The sequence below is a fragment of the Mchenga conophoros genome, linkage group LG9 (assembly GCF_057382185.1).
Source record: "Mchenga conophoros isolate Kocher_MC1m ecotype Shallow Benthic linkage group LG9, M_conophoros_male_GT1.1, whole genome shotgun sequence".
Taxonomy (NCBI): Eukaryota; Metazoa; Chordata; class Actinopteri; order Cichliformes; family Cichlidae; genus Mchenga; species Mchenga conophoros.
Genome location: NC_140534.1, coordinates 9,467,747 through 9,490,290, shown reverse-complemented (window position 1 = coordinate 9,490,290; position 22,544 = coordinate 9,467,747). Strand labels below are relative to the sequence as shown.

Genomic DNA, 22,544 nt, shown 5'->3' with positions numbered 1-22,544 from the left:
CCCACGTTACAACTATCCCCGGTCTCCCCTACATAGTTTTTGCAAGCCACTGCATTTTAACTGTTTATTCATCATAAGTTATAACTTAGCAGCTTTAACTGGACTTTTACCAAACAATCTAAGAATTTGGCTTCATTCAGAATGTTAGCTTATCCATTTCAACGGTTAATAATTTCAAACTTCAGCAATTTTAACTACTAGCCATACATTTTGCAAACTGGTCACAATTTGTTATTCATAATTTTAGCAAACTATAGTATTTCAGCAGTTGATACATCATGTTTAGCTAAGTTTAATTTGTCCAGCTTAGGATTTCAAACATATTTTGCAAGTTATGACAATTTAATTATTTTCATGTTTCAATTTTTTTCCACAAGTGGCGTACTTACTTTACTTTACTTTTAATGAACCTTTCTCTTGAGTTTTCATCAGGACCACATAGTTTTAACTTTAATAACTGTAATAGCTGTGCATATTTTTCCACATACACCTCAGCTTCTGTAGTCCTAATCACTCACTAGCACTTACCTGAAACGTCTAATATACAAGTTAATGTTAGACCATTTTTATTTATACCTCTCCTCTCAAACCTGGTACCATACACCATTAAACAACATCCCCACATATTTGCCTTCACAATCCAGCCATCCAGGTGCTTAAGGAAGCAGGTTTTGGCTTGGCTGTTATATACACATTGTTATTATCATGTTGTAGCCTGTTTCCTGCACAGAATGTCTTTTAGGTGCATTCATCGTATGGTAAGGTATGGAGGAGGATACAGTGCAGGTCGTGTCTGAGTTAAATGTGTATTTTCAGCTGTTCGAGGCTACCTATTTGTTCTTTTCGGGGCTCTTTATTCTCAGTGCATCCCTGAGCTCCACTGGAGCAGAATGGTAGCAAACTTAAATCTGATAAGAATCAAATCCCTCAAACGGTGAGGAAATCCAATCATTCACTCTCGCTCCCCCTGATTGAATTGTCTTGTTTCCTGATCACTCTCTGCAGCCAGGAGGAACATTCTGACTTGCTGCTTATCAAATATTAATGGCAGCATTTGATGAAAGGCAGACAGAGGAGAGCGGAGGGGTGCTGGGCAGGTCATGCTTTTTAATACCATCGATCCTGCCGGTACACTTGGGTAAAGATTTTATGTTTAATCTCAGCGCAGTGAGAGGACACGCCGCAGCTGTGGACAGCATCTTGTGATCTGTATTGGCTGTTTTCGACAGACAAATCAGCCCAGTATTATCTATTGTTAGATTTACATTAAAAATGTCTTTTCTTAAGCACTAACACATGTGATCCCACTTGGATTTTGTAAATATAAGCCCAGCAACTATTGTTTTTCCTTAAAAAAAATCCTGGTTATATTTGCCAGTGAATGTTGAACAATAGCAATTAAACTCCAGAGTTTCCTTGGGTGTATCCTTCTATGCATAAAGAATAACAGTGACCTCAGGTTTCTGGGACCCGTTAAGATTAATGTTAAAGCTGCTGACCCTCCACCCTGTCCTTCTCTCTCAAACACACTGCAGGAGCAGAACTCTGTGTTCCCCTCAGCGCTTCACATCTTTCATCCCAAGGACCGACGGTTTTTCCAGATACATTCTGGGTACGGGCACAGCAGGGGCGAACCTTCAGCCCAGCCAAAGGCACTCAGCACCAGTGATAACTGTAACAAAGATTTAGGGGACACAGTATCTGTCAGTATATATGCTGTGATCAGCAGAAATTCTAGTCATTATGTTCCATATGCTTCAATTTTGTTACTTTTTAATGTAATACCCATCTGTGTACACTTGAGGGAGCCATCAGCTAGGAGTACTCTTTTGTCCTCTTTTGTAAGTACATTTAAATAGTTTGTAAGTAATCTTAAATACTGCATAAACTTCATGTATTGTACAGGAAATAAATAAATACATTGTATGTATATTTAATCAGTGCATAAGTCATTTGAAGTGGTGCCTAAATTCTGCTATTCTGCTGTACTTTTCAAGGCACAGGCCATATTATCTTACTGCCAGGTGACTTTACAGAAAATGTGAAACTCTGTGCACTCTTTTCGAAAGTTGTGTTGAACAGTGATTGTTAAAGTTAGACTTGGCCGCATCATTTATGATGTAAGATGAGGAAATATTGCTCATGTTCACTGCAAAACTACCACAAAACTGCACACTACTTGAAATTACTTCACAGTATTTAAATTTACTTAAAGTATAAATATTTCTTATTACGCATTATTACACTTTATTATTCAAGTGTGCCCATCTTTAAGTATTTGTAGGTAAATTAATTATATTGTAATTTCAAATGAAATATGTTAAAATTCCATTTAATTACAGTTTAATTATGCTCTTGATCAGTGGCTGTATTATAAAGTGTTACCTTAATTTATCCCAAAAAACATGAATAAGTTGCCTCTTAAATTTTTAGCAATAAATTGAACATGTAGCATCCTTTGCTACAAATGTAGCAAAGGATGTAGCAAAAAAACAAATGCTACAAATTGAACAAACTGTTATTTAATTAATTTTTTTTTTTTTTTGTCCAAAGGTTCAATAAACACTCCAGCTTTAAACAAATAGTTGGGTTTTATGCGTCATCATGGTAGGGGAAATGAGAGAACATACACATTTGTTTTTCATCAATTTTTTTTCCAGTTTCTGTTTACTACAGTGCATGTAAGCCATGCTCTTTTCTGTCTTGATCCCTCTTTTCCAACAGCTGAATGTGCGTCAGACAGTTAGCGGGACAGTGAAGCTGCTTTTACTTTGTGTTTGTGTCTCACAGGGAACAGGAGAGCAGTGAGTAAGGTGTTGGGTGTAGTCTCAGCGCACAAAGTGAAGATGAGCTGACCTCCCAAAAACAGGAGCCATCATTGTCTCGCTGGAGACAGAGGGGCATATTGTTCTGATTGTGTAAAATCTCACGGCTGCCTGGGGACTGGTCTCTTTGTGCTCTGTACTCACAACAGGCGTAAGGCTTTTGTAAGTCAGAGATGCTTTATAATAACAAATATTTGGAAGTGCTACAGTGGACACGCCCAATCAAATGTTCTTAAAGACCTAAACGAAGAACAGTGGGAGGTTTCCAAGCTAAGTTTTTCTCAAGTTCAGAGTTCAGATTACCAGTGGAAAAGGAAAAGGGTCCATTTGCAGTCCTAAAGTTTTCTTTTAAACTCCAAATAACCACATTGACGAAATGATTAATAGAGTCATCATGAATACCAAATGAAACCCATCGAAGGCTTCACTGTGAAACAAAACCCACAGACTCACGGCTGTACCTGCGGCAGATTTAACACCAGCATATTTGACTCACTGCTGTGGAACAGAACATTTCATAATAAACAGTCTGCTAGCAGCGCCTACTGTAAGGAGGAGCTGCAGTACATGCACCCACAGATAGCATGCCATTGCACTTTCCCAGTGTTTCCATTGTGCACTTTATTTCTCCCAGAATCCTCTGCAGGGACTGCTTCCCCCAACCTAAAATTCCTCATCAGACAGTCTTTCCAGCCAGCACCAGTATCTGCCACTTTACATGGCTAAAGGCTTATTATTTACACGCTGGTGAAATGTTTGAAATCAAGAAATCTTTTTAGGTGATTCCTTTGATTAGCTTTTTATTTTTCGAGACAACAGCAGTAGCAAACGAAAAGAAGAAAAAGCCACTTTCACATTTCAATGTTTCATTGCAGCAGATGTTACTAAATGCTCACAGTAGCACAAAAAGGCACAAAAGGGGACATCATGATAATACACACGTTTCACAGCAAGTCTAATGGTCCAGTGTGGTGTACGGTATTTTCAGGTAGGGAGTAGTTTTAGTAGCTATTAGTTTTTTGTCTTTCAAAATAAATATATCTGTAAAACAAGCTATTTTGGGATAATCAGTGAAAACAGAAGTAATTAATTTTTTCCTTTTCTTTCAGTACAATAACGTGGTTTTATAACTGAAAATGAACAGCATGCCTACAGCTCTGGGAATTCGGGGGAAAAACATGCACATTTCACGTTTCCAGAGAGCAGCTGATTCAGTTGAAGGCAGCACTTTACATTCGGCGTCACTGGAGGGCAGCAAGACTTCAGAGTACAGTGCTGGTGCAGAGAATACAGCACAGCGGGAAGGAGGAACAATACAGTGCTGAGAAAAGTTTGCTTTCAGCGTCATCACCATTTTAATAGAAAATCAGAACTGCTAATGAACGAGTGCATAAAAATCTAAGAAAAGCTTAAAGCACAAACATGAATTTTCACTTGAAAAAAAAATCCACACTGACTGGATATTAATTCATTTGATATTATAAAGGTAAAAAAAAAAAGGCAGTAATTGCAATCAATTTTTATGTTACCGTGCATCCGGAAAGTGTTCACAGAGCTTCACTTCTTCCACATTTTGTCATGTCACCTAAAAAGTCTACACACAATTCCCCATAATGACAAAGTAAAAGAAACGTTTGCTTGAAATTCTTAAATATTTATTAAAACTAAAAGACAAAAACATGACATGTATATAAGGATTGGCAGCCTTTGCTCGATACTTTGTTGAAGCATCTTTGGAAGCAATCACAGCTCCCTTAGGTTGGAGCGGTGCACAGCTGTTCTCATAACTCTCCAGAGATGAGAGTTTGGGCTCTGTCCCGAAGCCACTCCTGTGTTGTCTTGGCTGTGTGCTTGCAGTTGCTGTCCTGTTTGAAGATTAACCTTCGCCCCAGTCTGAGGTCCAGAGCGCTCAGGAGCAGGTTATCGTCAAGGCAGCATTCATCTTTACCTGATTAGTCTCCCAGTTCCTGCTGTCAAAAAACATCCTCACAGCATGAAGCTGCCGCCACCTTGCTTCACTGTGGGGTGGCATTGATCGACTGATGTCCAGCTCTTGGTTCAGTCTTTGTTTCATCGCACCATCCTTCAGGTGCCTTTTGGCAAACTGCAGGCAGGCTGTCATGTGCCACACAAGCCTGACTGGTGGAGTGCCGCAGAAATGCTTGTCCAGAGCAATGCTCGAGTGACCATCTGGTTTTTGGACACCTCCCTGACTAAGGCCCTTTTATCCCAATCGCTCAGATGTTGGAACAAATACGGAAAAAGTGAAGCACTGTGAATACTTTCCAGACACACTATGTAAACACAACATTGTAATGTGAATTATTTGAACTGTAGGATTCAGAATGCATCATTTTACATTAAGAGTTAAGAATCCCTTTGATGTTGGTCTGATGAACCCTCCCCTCCCCGTGGTCGCAGTCAGGGTGCGGTACTCTGTAGCTAGGTGAGATATGAGGCTCGGAGCTCTTGTTGTCATCATCAAAAAAACCACAAGAGGACGAAGATCAAGAGCTATCCATTTCCACAAAGGCTGGCCCCTCAGCGACAGCGACACATAATCAAGAGCAACGCAGCTGATTTACTGTAGGAGACTCTTGACCTCCACGTGAATTCACCTGGGGAGTTGAAAAAAAAAGGGTCACATTTCATGTTATCATAATTTCTGTGATTGATATGTGTCGGAGCAGTTTGCTAGTTTCTGGCACACGTTAACCTGAGCTTTGATCAAAGGGAAACCAAAGCTGAGCGCAGATAACCTGAAGGGCAGCACACAGTCCTCCTTTGCAGGGCTCCGCTGTGCTCTATTTCTAGTGTCAGCCCATGTTAAGGTTTATATTCCTTCTAAGCTCTGCGAGGCCCTGAAATAGAATGACAAGCTGTCTCCATAAATACAGAGCCCCTATGGGAGAACATAATTGCTTTGTGATCTTATATCGGCCTTCACGGTGTCCTTCACTGCTGTGGAGGAATCCTTTTCTGTCGTCTACGTGTGGTAACAGCGACTTAGTGAGATTACTGCCTTTCATTTAGGCCCGACTCTCTTGTTCAAAAAGGTCGCCCAGAGGCTGCTCGTGTCTGCTTTGACCCCGGGGACCCTGACACAGTAAATAAAGTCAGTCAGGTGGGGTGGGGCCTGCCTTTGTTTATAAAAGGGGTAAAAGCATCATGGGGAGAAAGAAAAAAACAAACAACAGGTGGGCTGCCCTCTTTTAGATTGTTTCAGGGATTGGATTTGCTCAAAGACAGTTAGGGCTTGAGTTCACTGTCATTCCTGACTTGCTAAATTCAGAGATTTGCTGAATTCTTGTCAGTTTGCATCACCGGACCAGTGCTGCAAAGGAGATGCGGCTTGATGGTATGATTAAAAAAATCATGGCAAATAAGAGTCTAAGGTGTCCGGTGAATGTAATGCCATTATAGATTCTTCTCAGGGTGACAGGGCAGTCACGTGGTAAAATATCAACCCAAGCAGTTGTTGCTTCTAACAGTATTAAAGTCAGACCCACTCGGATCTTTTCTCCTGCCCATCGTCGCCCGTCTGCAGCTCTGTGCTGCAGCCAACCTCAACAAGTGTATACTGGCCCACCTTTCTGGTACAGATTGCTGTTGCTGTGGAAATATCTCCCACTGGGGCACATGGCCCCACAGAGGGAAAACCAAGGTCACGTCTGGGTGGGGGTGGAGGTTTGAGTCGGCCCCGTTTGCTAACACGAATAGATCTGGGCGTCCCCATGGGCTCCAAGGGACAGAGAGCCACCTCGCTGCCGGCCCTTTCTGGAGCCTCCTCCTGGGAGACCGAGTCGGCATTGTTACCGTTGGTGGTGCAGCCCATCGGGCCGAGAGAACGAGGAAGAGAGTAGCGCTCCATGGAGGGAGGTTCTTGAGCTAAATCACGTTTCCCTACTCCACAAGACCCCTTGCTGCCTCTCCTCTTCAGGAAACCCCCCTTTTGCCCGTCTTGTGCTTCCTGCTCTTGGTCGTTGCCCCTGGACGCTCCTCCCGCTGAAAGGAAGCATTGCTCCTCTTCTAGTATTTTCTCAACCATCATCTTCCTCTTGCTCTTCTGTCTCACCAAGCGCTTGACGGTGCAGATAAAATCCAGCACATTCAGGAAAAAGGACAGAGCGGCCACGCCGAGCATAAAGTTGAGCATCACAGTCTTCTCAGTGGGCCTGGAGATGTAGCAGTCCACCTGAGTAGTGCACGGAGCATGCTGGCAAAGAAACCTCCTGGGGATGTAGAAACCAAACAGATAGTAGTGAGCTGCTCCAAAGCCTGCTTCCAGCAGAGTCCTGAAAATCAGATGGAGGATGTAGGCTCCACTGAAGGACCGGGCCCACCCTCGCTGCTCTACCGCGAGAGGCAACTTGTTGGACGGCTCCTGTCGGATTCTGAACAGCTGAAAGGCTTTGGTTTGTTTCTGGGAGTTCAGCTCCACCGTGAGGGCGTTGGACACCTTATGGACCACGTAGATGACAAAGAGGATGTAAGGGATGCACACGGTGACAAGCTGCACCAGCCAGAAGCGGAAGAGTGAAACAGGAGAAAACAGATCGTAGCACACGTTGGCGCAGCCAGGCTGGATGGTGTTGCACACAAATCTCTCCTGCTCATCCTGGTAGAGAGGATAACCGGCGAAGAGGAGGATCAGGACACGGAGGAAGATCATCACGACGAGCCACACCTTTCCTGTGGGGAAGAAAAGGAAAACAAATTAATGTGATTATTCAATCAGCCTAAAAAAACTGAGATTACCCCTCATGATCTTTAGTTTAACTGCAATATCTAAAGCCATAAATAACAATTTAAAACAAAACTAGAGGCAACTCACCCATTAAAGTGATGCTGTGATTGACAGAGATAAAAAGCACCTCTGAGGCACTTGATCCCGCCATGTCTGTTATGCTCAAGGGCCTCCAAAATCGTCAGGTCCTCCAGTTTCGGACCAAAGGCTAAAATCATTAAGCCAGCACTCCACTTCCTATCCACTTCTTGTCTCTCCTCTAGCCTTTCCACAAAGGATCACGTAGGCTCCCAGGTGGGCAGCATGACACTCCAATTCTCTCACCCAGTCCCTGCGGGTAAAACTGTATCAGATTCATCTGAATCACCCAAGCTTCTGAAAGGCTGAGTGAAGTTAGCACACCACCTTACCTCTTCCTCCGTCCCCTGCAGACAACCGTCTGTCCTCAGACAACAGAAGACAGGCGTGAGCCCCATTGTCGATCTATTCTTAACCCACTCGCAAAAGCTCACCGCTGTCCTGGCATTGCAAAGATATTTTGGTGCTGTTGGTTGTCTTTACAGGAGAGGAACAAGCCTCCCGGCTTACTCATGCTAAACTACTGTATTAGGTTCTTCACCACAATGGTAGGCATGCTCGAACAGGCCGCTCCATAAAAATATAAGAAGCTACTGAGGCATTTTACAATGACAAATAAAGATAACGTGCAGATATGCAGACAGTGGATTTGCTCTCGTGAAACATAAGGAGGTTGTAAACTGCATTTTCCCACAGCTGATAGCAGTTTATGGCTGTTAAGGATTTACTGGAAGCTCGCATAATACGGCTAGGAAATACAGCCATGTTTAATCATTTGTCTTAAAGACAGCACAGGTGTATGTATGCTATATATGTATATACACACATGTATATAGACCATGAGAGAGAGAGACTGACTCTCTCCTGTACAGAGCACAGATTCCCCATGACGTTAGTTTGCTGAGGGCACACATGGGTAAAGACAGTTGGCTTGGCTCATAATTACTACAGATCAGTGATCATTAGCACGTCCACGCTTGCCCACACACACAAAAAATCCCACTCAGAAGTCTGTTATGACTGATTTTATTTTGCCCGTGATGACCTTTTCAAGACAGCATAAGAAATTTGTGCAGCTGCTCCGGTTGAGTTCAAAGCAACAGCTAACGGCACAGTTTTAGCAGTAAAAGAGCCTCAACTGCTACCCTCTCTCTCCCTCCCAGAGGAGTGGCGTGGACCACAATCTGTATTTGATTTAAAGTAGAATGTGGCATCCACTCTGATTGGTTTCTATAAAAGGGGTAACCCAGGGGTAGGCAACTCCAGGCCTCGAGTGCCGGCATCCTCACTCACGTGATATCTAAAACCTGCAGGACACCGGCACTCGAGGCCTGGAGTTGCCTACCCCTGCTTTAGAAGAAAGAATGACAGGCAAAACATTTTTAAAGTCATTTCATAGTTTGATTTAAAACAAACAAACAAAAAAAAGCTAACGCTTTTCACATCAAACTCTCAAACTCACTACATTAAAATATGAGGCCATAATGGCATAATATCCCCAGGAAAGCTTTCCATCCTCCCCATTAGACTGTGGCTTTGGTAGATGCATTTTCCATTCAAGCCAACAATCGTTTTCGTTTCAAACTTGGCTGCTCCTCACTTATCTAATTACTTGGAAAAGTTCCCACCTAAATAATTACCTGAACATCCACCTGATCCACAGCCGTCTCCCATCTCCTAGGAAATGATGCATGAGACGTTTGTGTTTCCTTCCAATGAACACGAGTGACAAACTTTCCAAAAGATTATAAAAAGGCTTGGGATATAGCATTGAATATGAACATACAGGGTGAGAAATTTCTAATTTGATAAAACACGTAATGCTTGTCCTGTGGGATCAGTGTCTTCATCTTAAAGCTGTTTTTATATTGACAAAAGATCAAATGTCACTGTGAAACGTTTAACCCTTGTATGGTGTTCGGGTCTGTGAGACCCGTGTTCAGTTTTTTTCAAAAGAAAAATTAAACAATTAATTATTTTTTCACGTGTAAATGTGTTGTGTCTTTCCACTCACTCCACTTGATTATAACTGATTTATTTATAACATTTTATATAAAAGAAAAACGAGAAGCACATTAATTCATAAATGTGATCTAACAAAGGTAAAGGGAAAAAATTAACCATGTTTGCTGTTCATATGTCTTGTAATTGGGATGAAGTAAACATCTGTTGAGTAATTTAACATAAAATTGTTTGATAGTGTTAATTTGGAAAGCCAAAACTCTAGCGGGTCCACCAGACCCATGAACACTGGCTGAGTAACAAAAATACGAACACCACACAAGGGTTAAGTAGCGATGAACCCTACTGAGAATTCTTTCAGCACCTTTAATGATATTGTCTAATGATGTCACTCCTCATTGCAGATCAGAGCAAATTTTACATCTCCATTCCGGACAAAGTTTAGCTTTTCTGACTCTTCATTCAAAGTATTTGACCAAACTTTAATCCAAATGATCTGAAATGTTTGAGCAGTTTGCAAAAAGGCAGCAGAGACACCAGGAAGAACACTGCAAGCTCCAGAAACACCCCTGCTAGGTTTGAGGTGGATCAGATGAACAGGAGTCGAGATAGCAGAGGAAAAGGCAAACAGATGGACCTACAGAGATTTCTCTAATTATTAGCAAGATCTAACTGGCTTGGGGAACATTAAAACTATTGGTAACACTGTAACAGGACTAATCTATCCTGTTGTACCAAATTTTACAGTTGCTTCAGTTCATCAACGTTTTCCGGCATTAATTTATCCCCCGCTCTCTTGTGTGTGATTCCTGTTTCAGTCAGGCTGACGACTTTGAATCTTTTCTTTTTCAGCTATTCTGTCTCGATTTAGTGCTGTGCATGGGATCGTTGTCCTGTTCCAGGAGCCAATTTGGGCCAAGCTTTACCTGTCAGATAAATGGCTCACATTTGACTCTAGAATACTTTGGTACACAGAGGAGTTTGTGGTCGACTCAATGAAGTACCCAGGTCCAAAATCATCACATCACCACGGTGTTTGACCGTTATTAGGCATTTGTCTTGATATGCCATGCTTAGTTTTCACCAAAAGTTGAGCTCTCTATTAGGAGAAAAACATCTCCAGTTCTAGGTTTGTTCAGATGTAACTTTGCAACTCAAACCTGTGTTGCCACGGTCTTTTCAGGGAGACGTTTTCTCCTTCCATACAAAATGTACTTTTTCTTTCTCTAGTTGTACAAGTGCACTAGAGTTCAACATGTTTCTCTGTGCATCACATGGTCTGGCCTTGGGGTGATTTTGTTGGAACGCCTCTCATGGGAAGGTTGAGGCATTGTGTAGATGTTTCAGACCAGCAAACTGCCAAAACTTCTGCTTGTGTACTTGAGTTTTTCACAGACTCCTGTTTTTTATAGAACTTTCTCAACTTGTAAAGTGATGTTGTTCCTATTCACTTATTACTTCAGCTTGATGGTGTTCACAACAGCGGTTCGAACAGTGCTTTTAATAAAAGCTAACAGCACTTCTTCATTGAAATGACCTGGATAGTTACCACAGCAGCAATTAAAACACAAATCTTTTGACTTTTGTTGCCATGATGCCAGGTCTCTCTTGGAAATGAGATTTTTAATCTCAATGAGATTTTTACCTGGATAAATAAAGGACTAATAAAATAATAAAATAAAAACAAATCGAGGCCAGTATGAAGGACTGAATGTGTCCCTCAGTGACTGAATGGCAGAATGTAATCTTTGTATTAGCACTTGCTGTGAGCCATTTAAATGGTACACTGTGTGAGTGCAACACACATCACTTGTACATTATAGTACATATCAAAATATTGTCTTATTGTGAAAAACACTTGAGTTAACAAGGTGAAAGAGAAGGAGGTCTAAGATCTTGGAGTGTGTTTCTTTCACTGATTATTAAATCGATTATGATGAAGCGAGACAAAGAAAAAACACACCATGAACTGCAAGGTTGGAAATTTTAATTCTTGCAAAGTTTTTTTCCTAAAATGGGAGCAGGTTTGTTTTTTTTGTTTTTAAATCATAGTTGAAAACATACAGAGAAAAGTTTGGCAACTCAGAACAGGAACAAATGAGTGACTCAATGAAGAGGAAATAATACACTGACATTTACAACAGAATACAGTACAAGTTGTTGAAATTATCCATCAACAAGAAGAACAAAAGTGTCACAGCTGCAGCAGTTTACTGCCATCATGATCAAAGCTGTATTTGTCAAATTTGAAAAATGTCATATTGGAGAGGAAGAAAAAACATTAGAGAAAAAAGTAAAACTCTATGCAGAGGTAGAGCTCAGTGCACAAGGCTATGACACACACACACACACGCACACGCACACAAACACACAAAACCGGTCTTTGCTATCAGAGGGAGGGGGTACGTTCTCCACATCAGGATTCACCACTGTCAGCCACGCGGCTTCTTTCTGCGTGCAGAGAAAACCACACTGGGCGGTATGTACACACACATACAATAAATAGGATATACAATCTTTCAATATCTCACAACAGCTACTCCAGCATCGTAACTTCCCCCAAAGATGCATTTTGCACTTTTTATTTACCAATCATTCAAAGCGCCACATGCACACACAAAAAAAGCACTTCTCTAAGATCAGACACCACATCAGAGCTTCCTTCATTTTTTCCTCCATGACTTTGGTACAGTTCTGCCGCTCTGCACGCCTGCAGGCCAGACTGATTTTCTGGTAGCTTAGAAAAGCAAAGTAACATAAATCACACTCCTGGAGGCTACCGATGAAATGCACAAGAACAAACCGATGTCACATTTGAAATCAGAACGCGTTTTCCCCCTGATCTTTTTATTTCATTAAAAAGAAATAAAAGTAAGTCCTTAGATTTTTTTTAGATTACATCAAGATTGTGTCTATTCACCGATTTAGATTTAGAGTCTGGTTGATTGTAAGGCAAACAGCCGGTCACATGAAGTTCATTTTTATCCTATCCTCATACACCCAGAACAGCAACTGAACTCAAATCTGTAGACTGGCCTTTTTTCTGTTTTTAAAGGAAAAAACTCAAGGGGAAAAAAAAGGAGGAGGAATCAGGAAGGGAGCCGTTTATGAAAATACTGTTTATGACAGTTTTACTAATGTTTCTGTGAGGCTGGCAAAATGCTGCAAAAGGTTATCAGATGACTGTTGATGTAAGCGAATAATATTGTATAAAAAAGACATTTTGAACGCCAGTGCTTAACACCACCAATCAGTCGTAAAAGAAAAACGTGCTTCCATTTATTCGTTAGATGGACAGCGTGCCCAATCAGGACCCAAAATAAACTTTTTAACTCACCAGCTACGAGTGAGAAGTGGAAAAGTCGTCAAGAGGGAATTTTCTCACAGAATCGCCAATTAGTTGGTGTAGACATGAAAAGTGTTACAACTTGGAGCTGAGCATTTGGACTGACACCAACTTCCTTTTCCCCATACACTTCTGTGCAACTGGACTCCTTTTTGCTACAAGACGAAATGCCCCCTGCTGGCTATGAGATAAAATGCAGGTTTAAGGCACAAAGTCCATCTTTTAAATACAGTCTGAATAAATCTTTTTTTGTGGGTTTAACTTTTTTAAATCTTTAAGTCCAATTTAAAAAAAACAAATTCATGTGGAAATTGATACAAATTAAATTTGAGCCAAAGACAACAGGAGGGTTAGTGATGCGTGTTAACAGAATAAGTCTGCCAAATATGAATTCTCAGTTCAGACATTATTATTATTTAACGACATACTGAGTGATATTTTTGACTCACCTGATGACCTTTTACAACATCTTGCCAATTTTACAGCATCAGAGGAAACAAACATCCTTATTTTATCAAAAACACATGAGTAGGGTAACGTTTCACAGAGAAGACTTACAAACACAAAAAAATCATAATAATAATAATAAAATGAAATTGAATTGTCATGTGTTATCTCCATACCACACACATTATGTCACATTAAAAAAATGGCATTTTCAGCATTGTGAAATTGTTGACAAGAGACCAAAAAATCTTAAGTGGTGTTTCCTATTTAAATCGTAAAACTTGACTCTCTTCTTTGCTTGATTTGTCATAGAAACACATATTTAGACATATTTGCCCCTCCCCATTTACAGTATAAACTGACCCATATAAATATTCTAACCTTATTCTTTTTGTATTTTTTTTAACATTATGACCTCAGTTTACAGATTTTTGCACACGACGGTGCTGTATTTACACTGTACAAAGACAATTTAGCAAAATGTATACAATCTATCATTTTGTAAGCAGTGTTTCAATCATCGCTCGAAGCTTTTTCATTCGTTTCAGTCTGTGACGACCCTGAAGGTTCATGCTTTTAGTTGGCATTTTAATGTCAATGTTTTCGCTTGTGCTGTTACTTTGTAAGTTGGAAGAACCGTACAAAACGCTAGAGGAAAAAAAATACTTCAGACTTATTTGTTCTTTTTTTTTCTCCAGCAGAGAGGGGAGAAGTGTTTAACTAGCTTATTACAGGCACCACAGGTCAGGGCAATGGCAGTGAATAAAGTACAACAGAAGCTCTACAGTATGTCTCGTTTCTGTCTTCCAGTAAATCTCCTCCCATGTGTGCGTGCTTTGTTATATTTAATCACAACAACAAAGCGATGCATGAATATTGCTTTATCTGAATGGTTGCTGGGTGGCCGTACTGTCAGAGATACTATTCTGCAACTGGATGCCTACAAGGTGAATAAGTGCCCTTGAGCTAAAAACGGACTTGTCTCGTTGAATGTCAGTTATCCTGATGAAAACTTCAGTCAAATGGTCCCCATCTGAGACAATGCTCAGCGGATTCTGTTTGTCAAGGAGGGCTGAGGATATGTAGTCCACGTATCAACTGTACTGCTAAGCTAACTGTGAAATGTCTTTCTTTTGTATGCGCTTGTCTCTGCGAACAGAGGGAGCTGCTGTGTGGGAATGGAAAAGAACAAAAACACCCAACAAAACACAAACTAACTGAGAAATTGAAGTAAAGTCTGAAATGTGTCTATAAGCTGTCAAACGATCATCTCATGCTTCAGCTAACGTACTGACTGAACCAGAAGATTAAAATCAAAGGAATGTACACGGCGTCCCCTCCAGCAGCTGTACAAGCACTTGAGCATTGGAGGGAATTATGAAGCGCCGCTGCCGCTGTTACGTCCTGTATTCTGCTTTTTAAGCGTGTTCCTATTTTCATTTCTGGACTTCACACAAGTCTCTCCACTTCTGTATTTCCACCTGGCTGCTTATCTTCTGAAGTTAGGTGGTCTTCATTCCAACAGCGTTCAGTTTGGTTCAGCTTAGCTCCGTTTGGTTCGGTGCAGGCAGGAAACAGGACTTCTTTTATGTACAACAACCAGTCTGGATGCAATAACATTTGTAATAGTGCCAGATTGTTGAAGGGGCGTGTGTATGTGTGAGGAGATTCCAGACTGACACTGATCCACACGACTGCTGCCCACCTGGTCTGCCTGCATACTAGGCAGAAATACAGTACAGGTCTATGATGCATTCCTCTGCAGACAGCCAGTGTTAGGAAATGATGGCCGGACACCACCGCACCACTGTTAGGTTGTCTGCGCTCACCGAGCGCTTCTTGGCTAGTTTCCTCAAGTCTTTGTACTTGTCATCACACAGCCGTGAGATGGCCTGCAAGTCAAACAAAAGAGCAAGTGAGATGGAGCCGGGGGTGCCTTCCTATGTTTTAGTTGGAGTGACTACAGAACATCTTTGCCTGTGTGTGTGTACCAAACACATAGTGTGTTATGTGTAAGTAGTGGTTACGACACCACAAGTCTGAGATGGGCTCACACACCAAACGCGCTTAGAAGCATTTCATTTAAACTGTGCTTTGTGCAGTTCAGGTGAGAAAGTGACAATAATGACCTCTCGATCACACCAGAGTTTCTCTCTTATTGTCCTGCTCAACTCAGGTGGGAATGGGAATTTTTTCAAAATCACAAAGACACGTGGGTTCACTTTTAGCAGTCTTTTAAGTAAACTGCTTTTTCTTTTGGGGGTTATTTTTGGACATTAAATAACTAGATTAATGTTGAGGAATGGTCTCATCTCCAAATAAATTAATCAACCAATTCCACTCGTCACATGGAGACGTCTCACCTTCAGCCAGCTTGATGTTTAAAACTCTAAAACTAAATGGAATGCAGCCGTTATTAACACTGGTATACCTGCTGTAAAAAGTTTGTTTTGCTCCAACAGATCAAGCAATGGCATCAATGAATGAAACACTAACAGCAGTAAGGCTGCAGGACAGGAAGGAAGAGAGCGAAGCTACCTGCACAGCAGCACGTCCCTGCATCCTGTCCTTCACCCGGCAGGAGATCAACATTTATGTTTTTGTAATGATCAGAAGCTCGTCAAAATACCAACTACCCAAATTACCTTGGTTTTTCTATTCCAGGCTGAAATAAATTGATATTTTTCCTCTTTTTTTTCTTGTTTTACCTGAGCTCCAAAAACATAAACCTATCTCTAGTACTTCAGCGCGCTTCTCACCTCTAGTTTTTGCGCCTTGTCCCTGCTGAGAGGCTCCAGGGGGAAGCTGAGGTTATTGGCCTCAGCAAGCGAGCGCAGGTCAAAGTAATACTTGGCGTAGACGCTGGACGGCACGTTGATGTTGAACTGCAGCAATTCCAGGAACTGACGCTCCAGCTCATTCCTTTTTCCATAAAAAAGAAAGAGAAAACGTGTGAGTTAGTTAATTAGTCTTATGCTATTTAAATAAAGGTTAGTTTGATTGGTAAAGCCAACATCTCACAGAGTGGCGTAGGCTGCACTGAGCCTACGCCACCAAACATAAGCCTCTTCTTTATGATAAAAGGGAATGCTATCTAAGCAAGGAACACTGAGCGTTATGTGTAAGAAAGAATTAATCCCACATGAAAGTGCTATTGTCATGCAGTGCCTGTGCTCAGCAGCTCTGTGATCCTCGGTGCAGCGTGATGACAGACGCTTTCATCTGTTACTATTCAGTTGTGACCAAATCCTTCTGCACTGTAACCACTAGCCATCTCTTCTTCCTACCCTTTGTTGCTCACACACATATTTTCACAGCCACGCAGCAACAGACGGGCTAAATTTAGGCTCTGCTGTAGCCAAACTCTGCCTAATAGTGCTGCTTTTTCCTCATCTTTCCTCATTCAGCCTGTTTTCATCTGTTTCTTTTTGTGTTGCTCTGCTCCTCAGTGTTCTCCCAAGACGTTTCTACTGTTCAGTCAGTGGGTGGAACGTGAAATTTAGCAGGCTAGGTTCCAGAACATGGCTTTGAACGGACTCAAATTGACCTTCTGAGGAAATCTCTGGTCAAATCAAGAGCCACAGTCCGGTAAATTGCCATATGGGAGCACAGCAGATGTGCATACTGTGCTGCACTCACTGGAGAGAATCCTGAACAGGTGGATTACGCTCATTGCCCTGTGAATCTGAGCTCAAGGACAAGAATAGACATCCACTGATGCAGAAAAGTGTGAAAGCAGGAGGGGTGAGAGGTGGCGTCTACAGCACCGAGTCCCTCCTCAGAATAATCCACACAAGTGGATTTGAGGTTGACGTGGTAAATAAGACTGAGTTTTCTGACCTCATGCTTCAGAGGCATCTTCCCCGTTTTGCTCCAAATGCACCACAATCTAAGATTAAGCATTAAAATGAAGCTGACATTTTTGTCCTGCAAACCCAGAAAACTGTGAATCTCTCACTGTCAACTAGTTAGAAACTAACAAACCATAATGTTTTTAAGGCTTAATGACGTGATACCATTACAGGGAGTGCAGAATTATTAGGCAAGTTGTATTTTTGAGGAATAATTTTATTATTGAACAACAACCATGTTCTCAATGAACCCAAAAAACTCATTAATATCAAAGCTGAATGTTTTTGGAAGTAGTTTTTAGTTTGATTTTAGTTTTAGCTATTTTAGGGGGATATCTGTGTGTGCAGGTGACTATTACTGTGCATAATTATTAGGCAACTTAACAAAAACAAATATATACCCATTTCAATTATTTATTTTTACCAGTGAAACCAATATAACATCTCCACATTCACAAATAAACATTTCTGACATTCAAAAACAAAACAAAAACAAATCAGCGACCAATATAGCCACCTTTCTTTGCAAGGACACTCAAAAGCCTGCCATCCATGGATTCTGTCAGTGTTTTGATCTGTTCACCATCAACATTGCGTGCAGCAGCAACCACAGCCTCCCAGACCCTGTTCAGAGAGGTGTACTGTTTTCCCTCCTTGTAAATCTCACATTTGATGATGGACCACAGGTTCTCAATGGGGTTCAGATCAGGTGAACAAGGTGGCCATGTCATTAGTTTGTCTTCTTTTATACCCTTTCTTGCCAGCCATGCTGTGGAGTACTTGGACGCGTGTGATGGAGCATTGTCCTGCATGAAAATCATGTTTTTCTTGAAGGATGCAGACTTCTTCCTGTACCACTGCTTGAAGAAGGTGGCTTCCAGAAACTGGCAGTAGGACTGGGAGTTGAGCTTGACTCCATCCTCAACCCGAAAAGGCCCCACAAGCTCATCTTTGATGATACCAGCCCAAACCAGTACTGCACCTCCACCTTGCTGGCGTCTGAGTCGGACTGGAGCTCTCTGCCCTTTACCAATCCAGCCACGGGCCCATCCATCTGGCCCATCAAGACTCACTCTCATTTCATCAGTCCATAAAACTTTAGAAAAACCAGTCTTGAGATATTTCTTGGCCCAGTCTTGACGTTTCAGCTTGTGTGTCTTGTTCAGTGGTGGTCGTCTTTCAGCCTTTCTTACCTTGGCCATGTCTCTGAGTATTGCACACCTTGTGCTTTTAGGCACTCCAGTGATGTTGCAGCTCTGAAATATGGCCAAACTGGTGGCAAGTGGCATCTTGGCAGCTGCACGCTTGACTTTTCTCAGTTCATGGGCAGTTATTTTGCGCCTTGGTTTTTCCACACGCTTCTTGCGACCCTGTTGACTATTTTGAATGAAACGCTTGATTGTTCGATGATCACGCTTCAGAAGCTTTGCAATTTTGAGACTGCTGCATCCCTCTGCAAGATATCTCACTATTTTTGACTTTTCTGAGCCTGTCAAGTCCTTCTTTTGACCCATTTTGCCAAAGGAAAGGACGTTGCCTAATAATTATGCACACCTGATATAGGGTGTTGATGTCATTAGACCACACCCCTTCTCATTACAGAGATGCACATCACCTAATATGCTTAATTGGTAGTAGGCTTTCGAGCCTATACAGCTTGGAGTAAGACAACATGCATGAAGAGGATGATGTGGACAAAATACTCATTTGCCTAATAATTCTGCACTCCCTGTATTACCATTTTATGGGGAAAGAGACAAGAGGAACTAATGTAATCTGAAGTCCCTCAGACACTCTAAGCTCAAGAACAAAATAAAATAATAATAATAATAATGTATACTTCATCGTCACAAGAAATTCTTCTCTGCATTTAACCCATTCACTCAGTGAAGCAGTGGGCAGCCACCAATCTAGCGCCTGGGGAGCAGTGTGTGGGGACGGTATCTTGCTCAGGGGTACCTCAGGGTAGCCGTTAAGTGGATTCCAACCCCTGACCTTCCAATCATGGGGCGACCACTCTACCTACTGAGCTATCCCTGCTCAGATCAAAGGCATTAGACGAAATGGTCAGAGACTCTCCCGTCAAAGACTCTTAGCAGCTCTTGAAAACAGGCTGACCACACAAAGCCCGACTATTCTCAGGACAGAAAGACAAGTGCTGCTGTATCTGCCATCACCCCACTCAGCAACCATGAGTCAAAGAGGAAGCATTTATTTACATGGCTGACACTCTGCCAGGGTCATGGCTGTGTGGCATTTTAGGAGCCAGCAAACAGCTGATGGCACCAACCTTTGAGAATTGTGGCTCTGAGGAAGAAAGATTGGGGGGAGTGCTGCGATAATAAATTTTTAGCTGCTACTTTAGTAAATTCTTGACAAATTCTGGATGATTTTTTCTGCTGATTGCTGCATTGATTAATCAGTAAAACAATCTGCAGCATTATCGGTGATAAAAATAACTGGTAGTCCTCGTTTCAGGGCCATTGTGCTCCAAAGATGTGACCTAAACCTAAACATGCGCCTGACGTACAGACTCCTGCTGGAAATGTTTCACACTGAACATTCGGAGGAATATGCTACAGTATGTTCTGAAATGCTAATGTTATTGAAATCATCATATGGTATAGTCAGTCATGTGATTCTGCACCTCCCACACAAGGACACTGGTTTCTCTTTGAGAGAAGCTGTTGTCATGGAAATAGTCCAGACATTTCCCAGTCATAAGATCACAGAGAAGAACAGCGTCCGGGGAAAACAAAAAGGACTAAATAGCTTTGATTTCAGCTGCTGCCATCAGTTAATAATGTTTTATTTCTCTTAGTAACAAATCAAGTGTTTTAGCTGATTTATTCCATGCAAATGGTTAAACAATAAACTGTTTCTATGTTCTTAAACAACCATGTAATGAAAATAAAATGCCAGGCTTTAGCTTCTATCGCCAACTCAGCTGTTTTAGTGCAGAAATAACAGCAGACGTCTTCTGCAACTGACCTGAGTCTATAGGGATATAGCTCTACGCTGCTGATGTCAATAAACTGACTCACATGTCCTCCACAGTGATATCCTTGAGAATTTGGCAGTAGTCGACGTTCCAAACCGCCTGGTCGTCCCAGACTTTGGAAGCCAGGAGGATGGCTCCCAACACGATCCGCTTCCAATTGGCCGGGCAAATGTCGATCTCTGCGTAGGTCAGGAGCCTCTCCAAATACACCTTAGACAAAGGGATTTGTCACAAGTAAGCATCTTGAAATAAAACAGTTATTTTAGCACAAAAACAAAACTGAAAAACTCTCAATTTTGCCTTTTGTTTAACAGCTGGCATCGACTAGCATTAACAGCATCAAGTCAGTTTCACACGACTAAAACATCCTACACGCAGGGTCAAAAGAGTCAGATTGCTAAACTGCTATCGCTCTGTGTTTTCCTTCACCCACGGTGTAACGCTAACATAAGGTACAAAACATAAGCAAGTAAACACCACGTTAATAATCATATCGAGCCTTTGTGTCCTCGGGGTTTCCTGTGTTTAATTACCCTCTGTTCTCCCTGCCTCTGTTTATCTGAAGGGTTAGTTTGCTGCTTTACAGTTTTGCAGTCTCCTGCCTACTCCACCTCCATGATGTCAGAGGCTGATGAAATCCAGCTTCCCCGGAGCTCCCTCGTGAAATATTCATGCCAATCGAACCCCTGCACCGTCTCCTTCTCTCTCCTTCGAAATAATTCCCACAGTCTACACGGCAGAAAGCGCACAGAACACACAGACACCTGATCCTCACAAGCCAAAGCATTTGTGCAGATGTTAAATCTTCTGATCCACTCATCATCATTTTGTTACAGTACAAGAGAGAAGGTCTTCTGTTAGATTCATGGACTGAACTGTGAAAGCTCGAACAGTTAGTGCACAAAGCCCACATTCAGCTCCCTTTTAAAAATGATGTAAAGTGAAAGATTTAAAAGTACACAAGCTTAGATTTGTCACTTCTTACTTACTTTCTTTGCATTTTAATAGCCATACCATTTTCAGGATGTATACCCTGAGGTCCATCGTAATAAATATTTCAGTTTTCAGACTAACAAGGATGGCAGGTTGTGAAATGGAAATTAATAAGTTCTTTTATGCCACTTTGCAGCCCAGTTTGTCACAGCTCAGGTGGTTAATTAGACAAGTCGTGCTCAGTGGGGCGTCCTTCCTGAAGACAATACCAGCCTGTTTCTGCTGTGGCCCAAAACTGGCAGCAGGTGACAAACATCGAGAAATGAAAGAAGACTACATCCTGGCATAGCTGCTTCAATTTCAGGAGGCTTGTCTGATAATAAAACACAGTAACTTCATCTACTACAATAAGTTTGTCTGGTTTTTCTGTCCCTCAACAGGAAATCTGATTCGTCTTCCCAGAGGATGACATGCTCACTCTCTGGGTCTCTTTCTTTTCCATCCTCTCTCTCCTCACCTGTGATGTAATAACTTGGGGAAAGCAAGACGCCCAGCTTTCATCTCAACTCCCCTGTCTAAATTTAGCTGTGTCAGCTAAGCTACACCAATAACCACCAGCCAACAGCCCCATTCAATTACTGACAGCATGGCAGAGTTTACACTGGAGAGCTGCAGGAGGCACGCCGTGTGCCAGGCTCTGTATGCAACTATCGCTCTCGTCCACCTGAACATGGACAAAGACGTAGACGCAGCACGTCACAGTGACTGCTTTCCAGTTACTCTCTGGAAAAGCAGAAACACCCACACAGTTAACACATTTGTCCATCTGTCAGGAAGCAGAGAAACCTAATACCAGGCCCCTGGGCTAGCCACATTAACAATGCACTTTGCTGGCCTCTAGAGACCCACGTGTTAGCCAGAGTGACAAAGTGTAGAAAGAAATGTTTCTGGGCAGATGAGCGGAGCAGGGAGATGGCACTAACTGTGCCATCAAATCAAACATAAGGATAAACTATTGAACTGCTTAAGGCTTTAGTACAGAGAGAGAAAAAGAGATGATGTGATATGATATGTGAGGACAGAGAAGAAACGAAAAGCACAGGTGAGCACACAGGATGTCATAAGTCACGGGGAGAGAGCCCACTGTATGCCAAAGCACCAATTATATTCTAATTATACACTTGCTACAGGCGCAGGCAGACCTCATACTGAAGTAATTCTGAGTGGAGACTAAACGGATTAAACCGCCACAAATCTGTTACTGAACTTTCAGCTCTGTCTCGTGGCTTCGTTTGTGCAACATTCTCCAGAAGGACAAACAGGCTGTTTCATATCACACAAAGAAGAAGAGTAA

The 22,544-nt window shown here is 41.9% G+C and overlaps 2 protein-coding genes across 5 annotated transcripts in view; both read right to left on the bottom strand.

Moving 5' to 3' along the window:
• Window positions 1–6,324: 6,324 nt before the first annotated feature.
• gjd4 (gap junction protein delta 4) lies at window positions 6,325–7,884 on the bottom strand. The gene is made up of 2 exons (XM_085285899.1): window positions 7,660–7,884; window positions 6,325–7,517 (listed from the first exon to the last, which is right to left on the bottom strand). Exons 1-2 carry the CDS (start codon window positions 7,721–7,723, stop codon window positions 6,325–6,327), a joined length of 1,257 nt encoding a protein of 418 aa, XP_085142025.1. The 5' UTR covers window positions 7,724–7,884.
• Window positions 7,885–11,577: 3,693 nt separating this feature from the next.
• ccny (cyclin Y) overlaps window positions 11,578–22,544 on the bottom strand; it is a 45,946-nt gene continuing 34,979 nt past the window's right edge. For all 4 annotated transcript variants that reach the window (XM_085286317.1, XM_085286319.1, XM_085286318.1 and 1 more), the window contains 3 exons: window positions 20,301–20,467; window positions 16,165–16,327; window positions 11,578–15,297 (listed from right to left, as the gene is read on the bottom strand). In XM_085286317.1, the coding sequence (XP_085142443.1) occupies window positions 15,181–15,297; window positions 16,165–16,327; window positions 20,301–20,467 (447 nt within the window). In that variant the 3' untranslated portion in view covers window positions 11,578–15,180. The remainder of the gene's footprint in view (window positions 15,298–16,164; window positions 16,328–20,300; window positions 20,468–22,544) is intronic.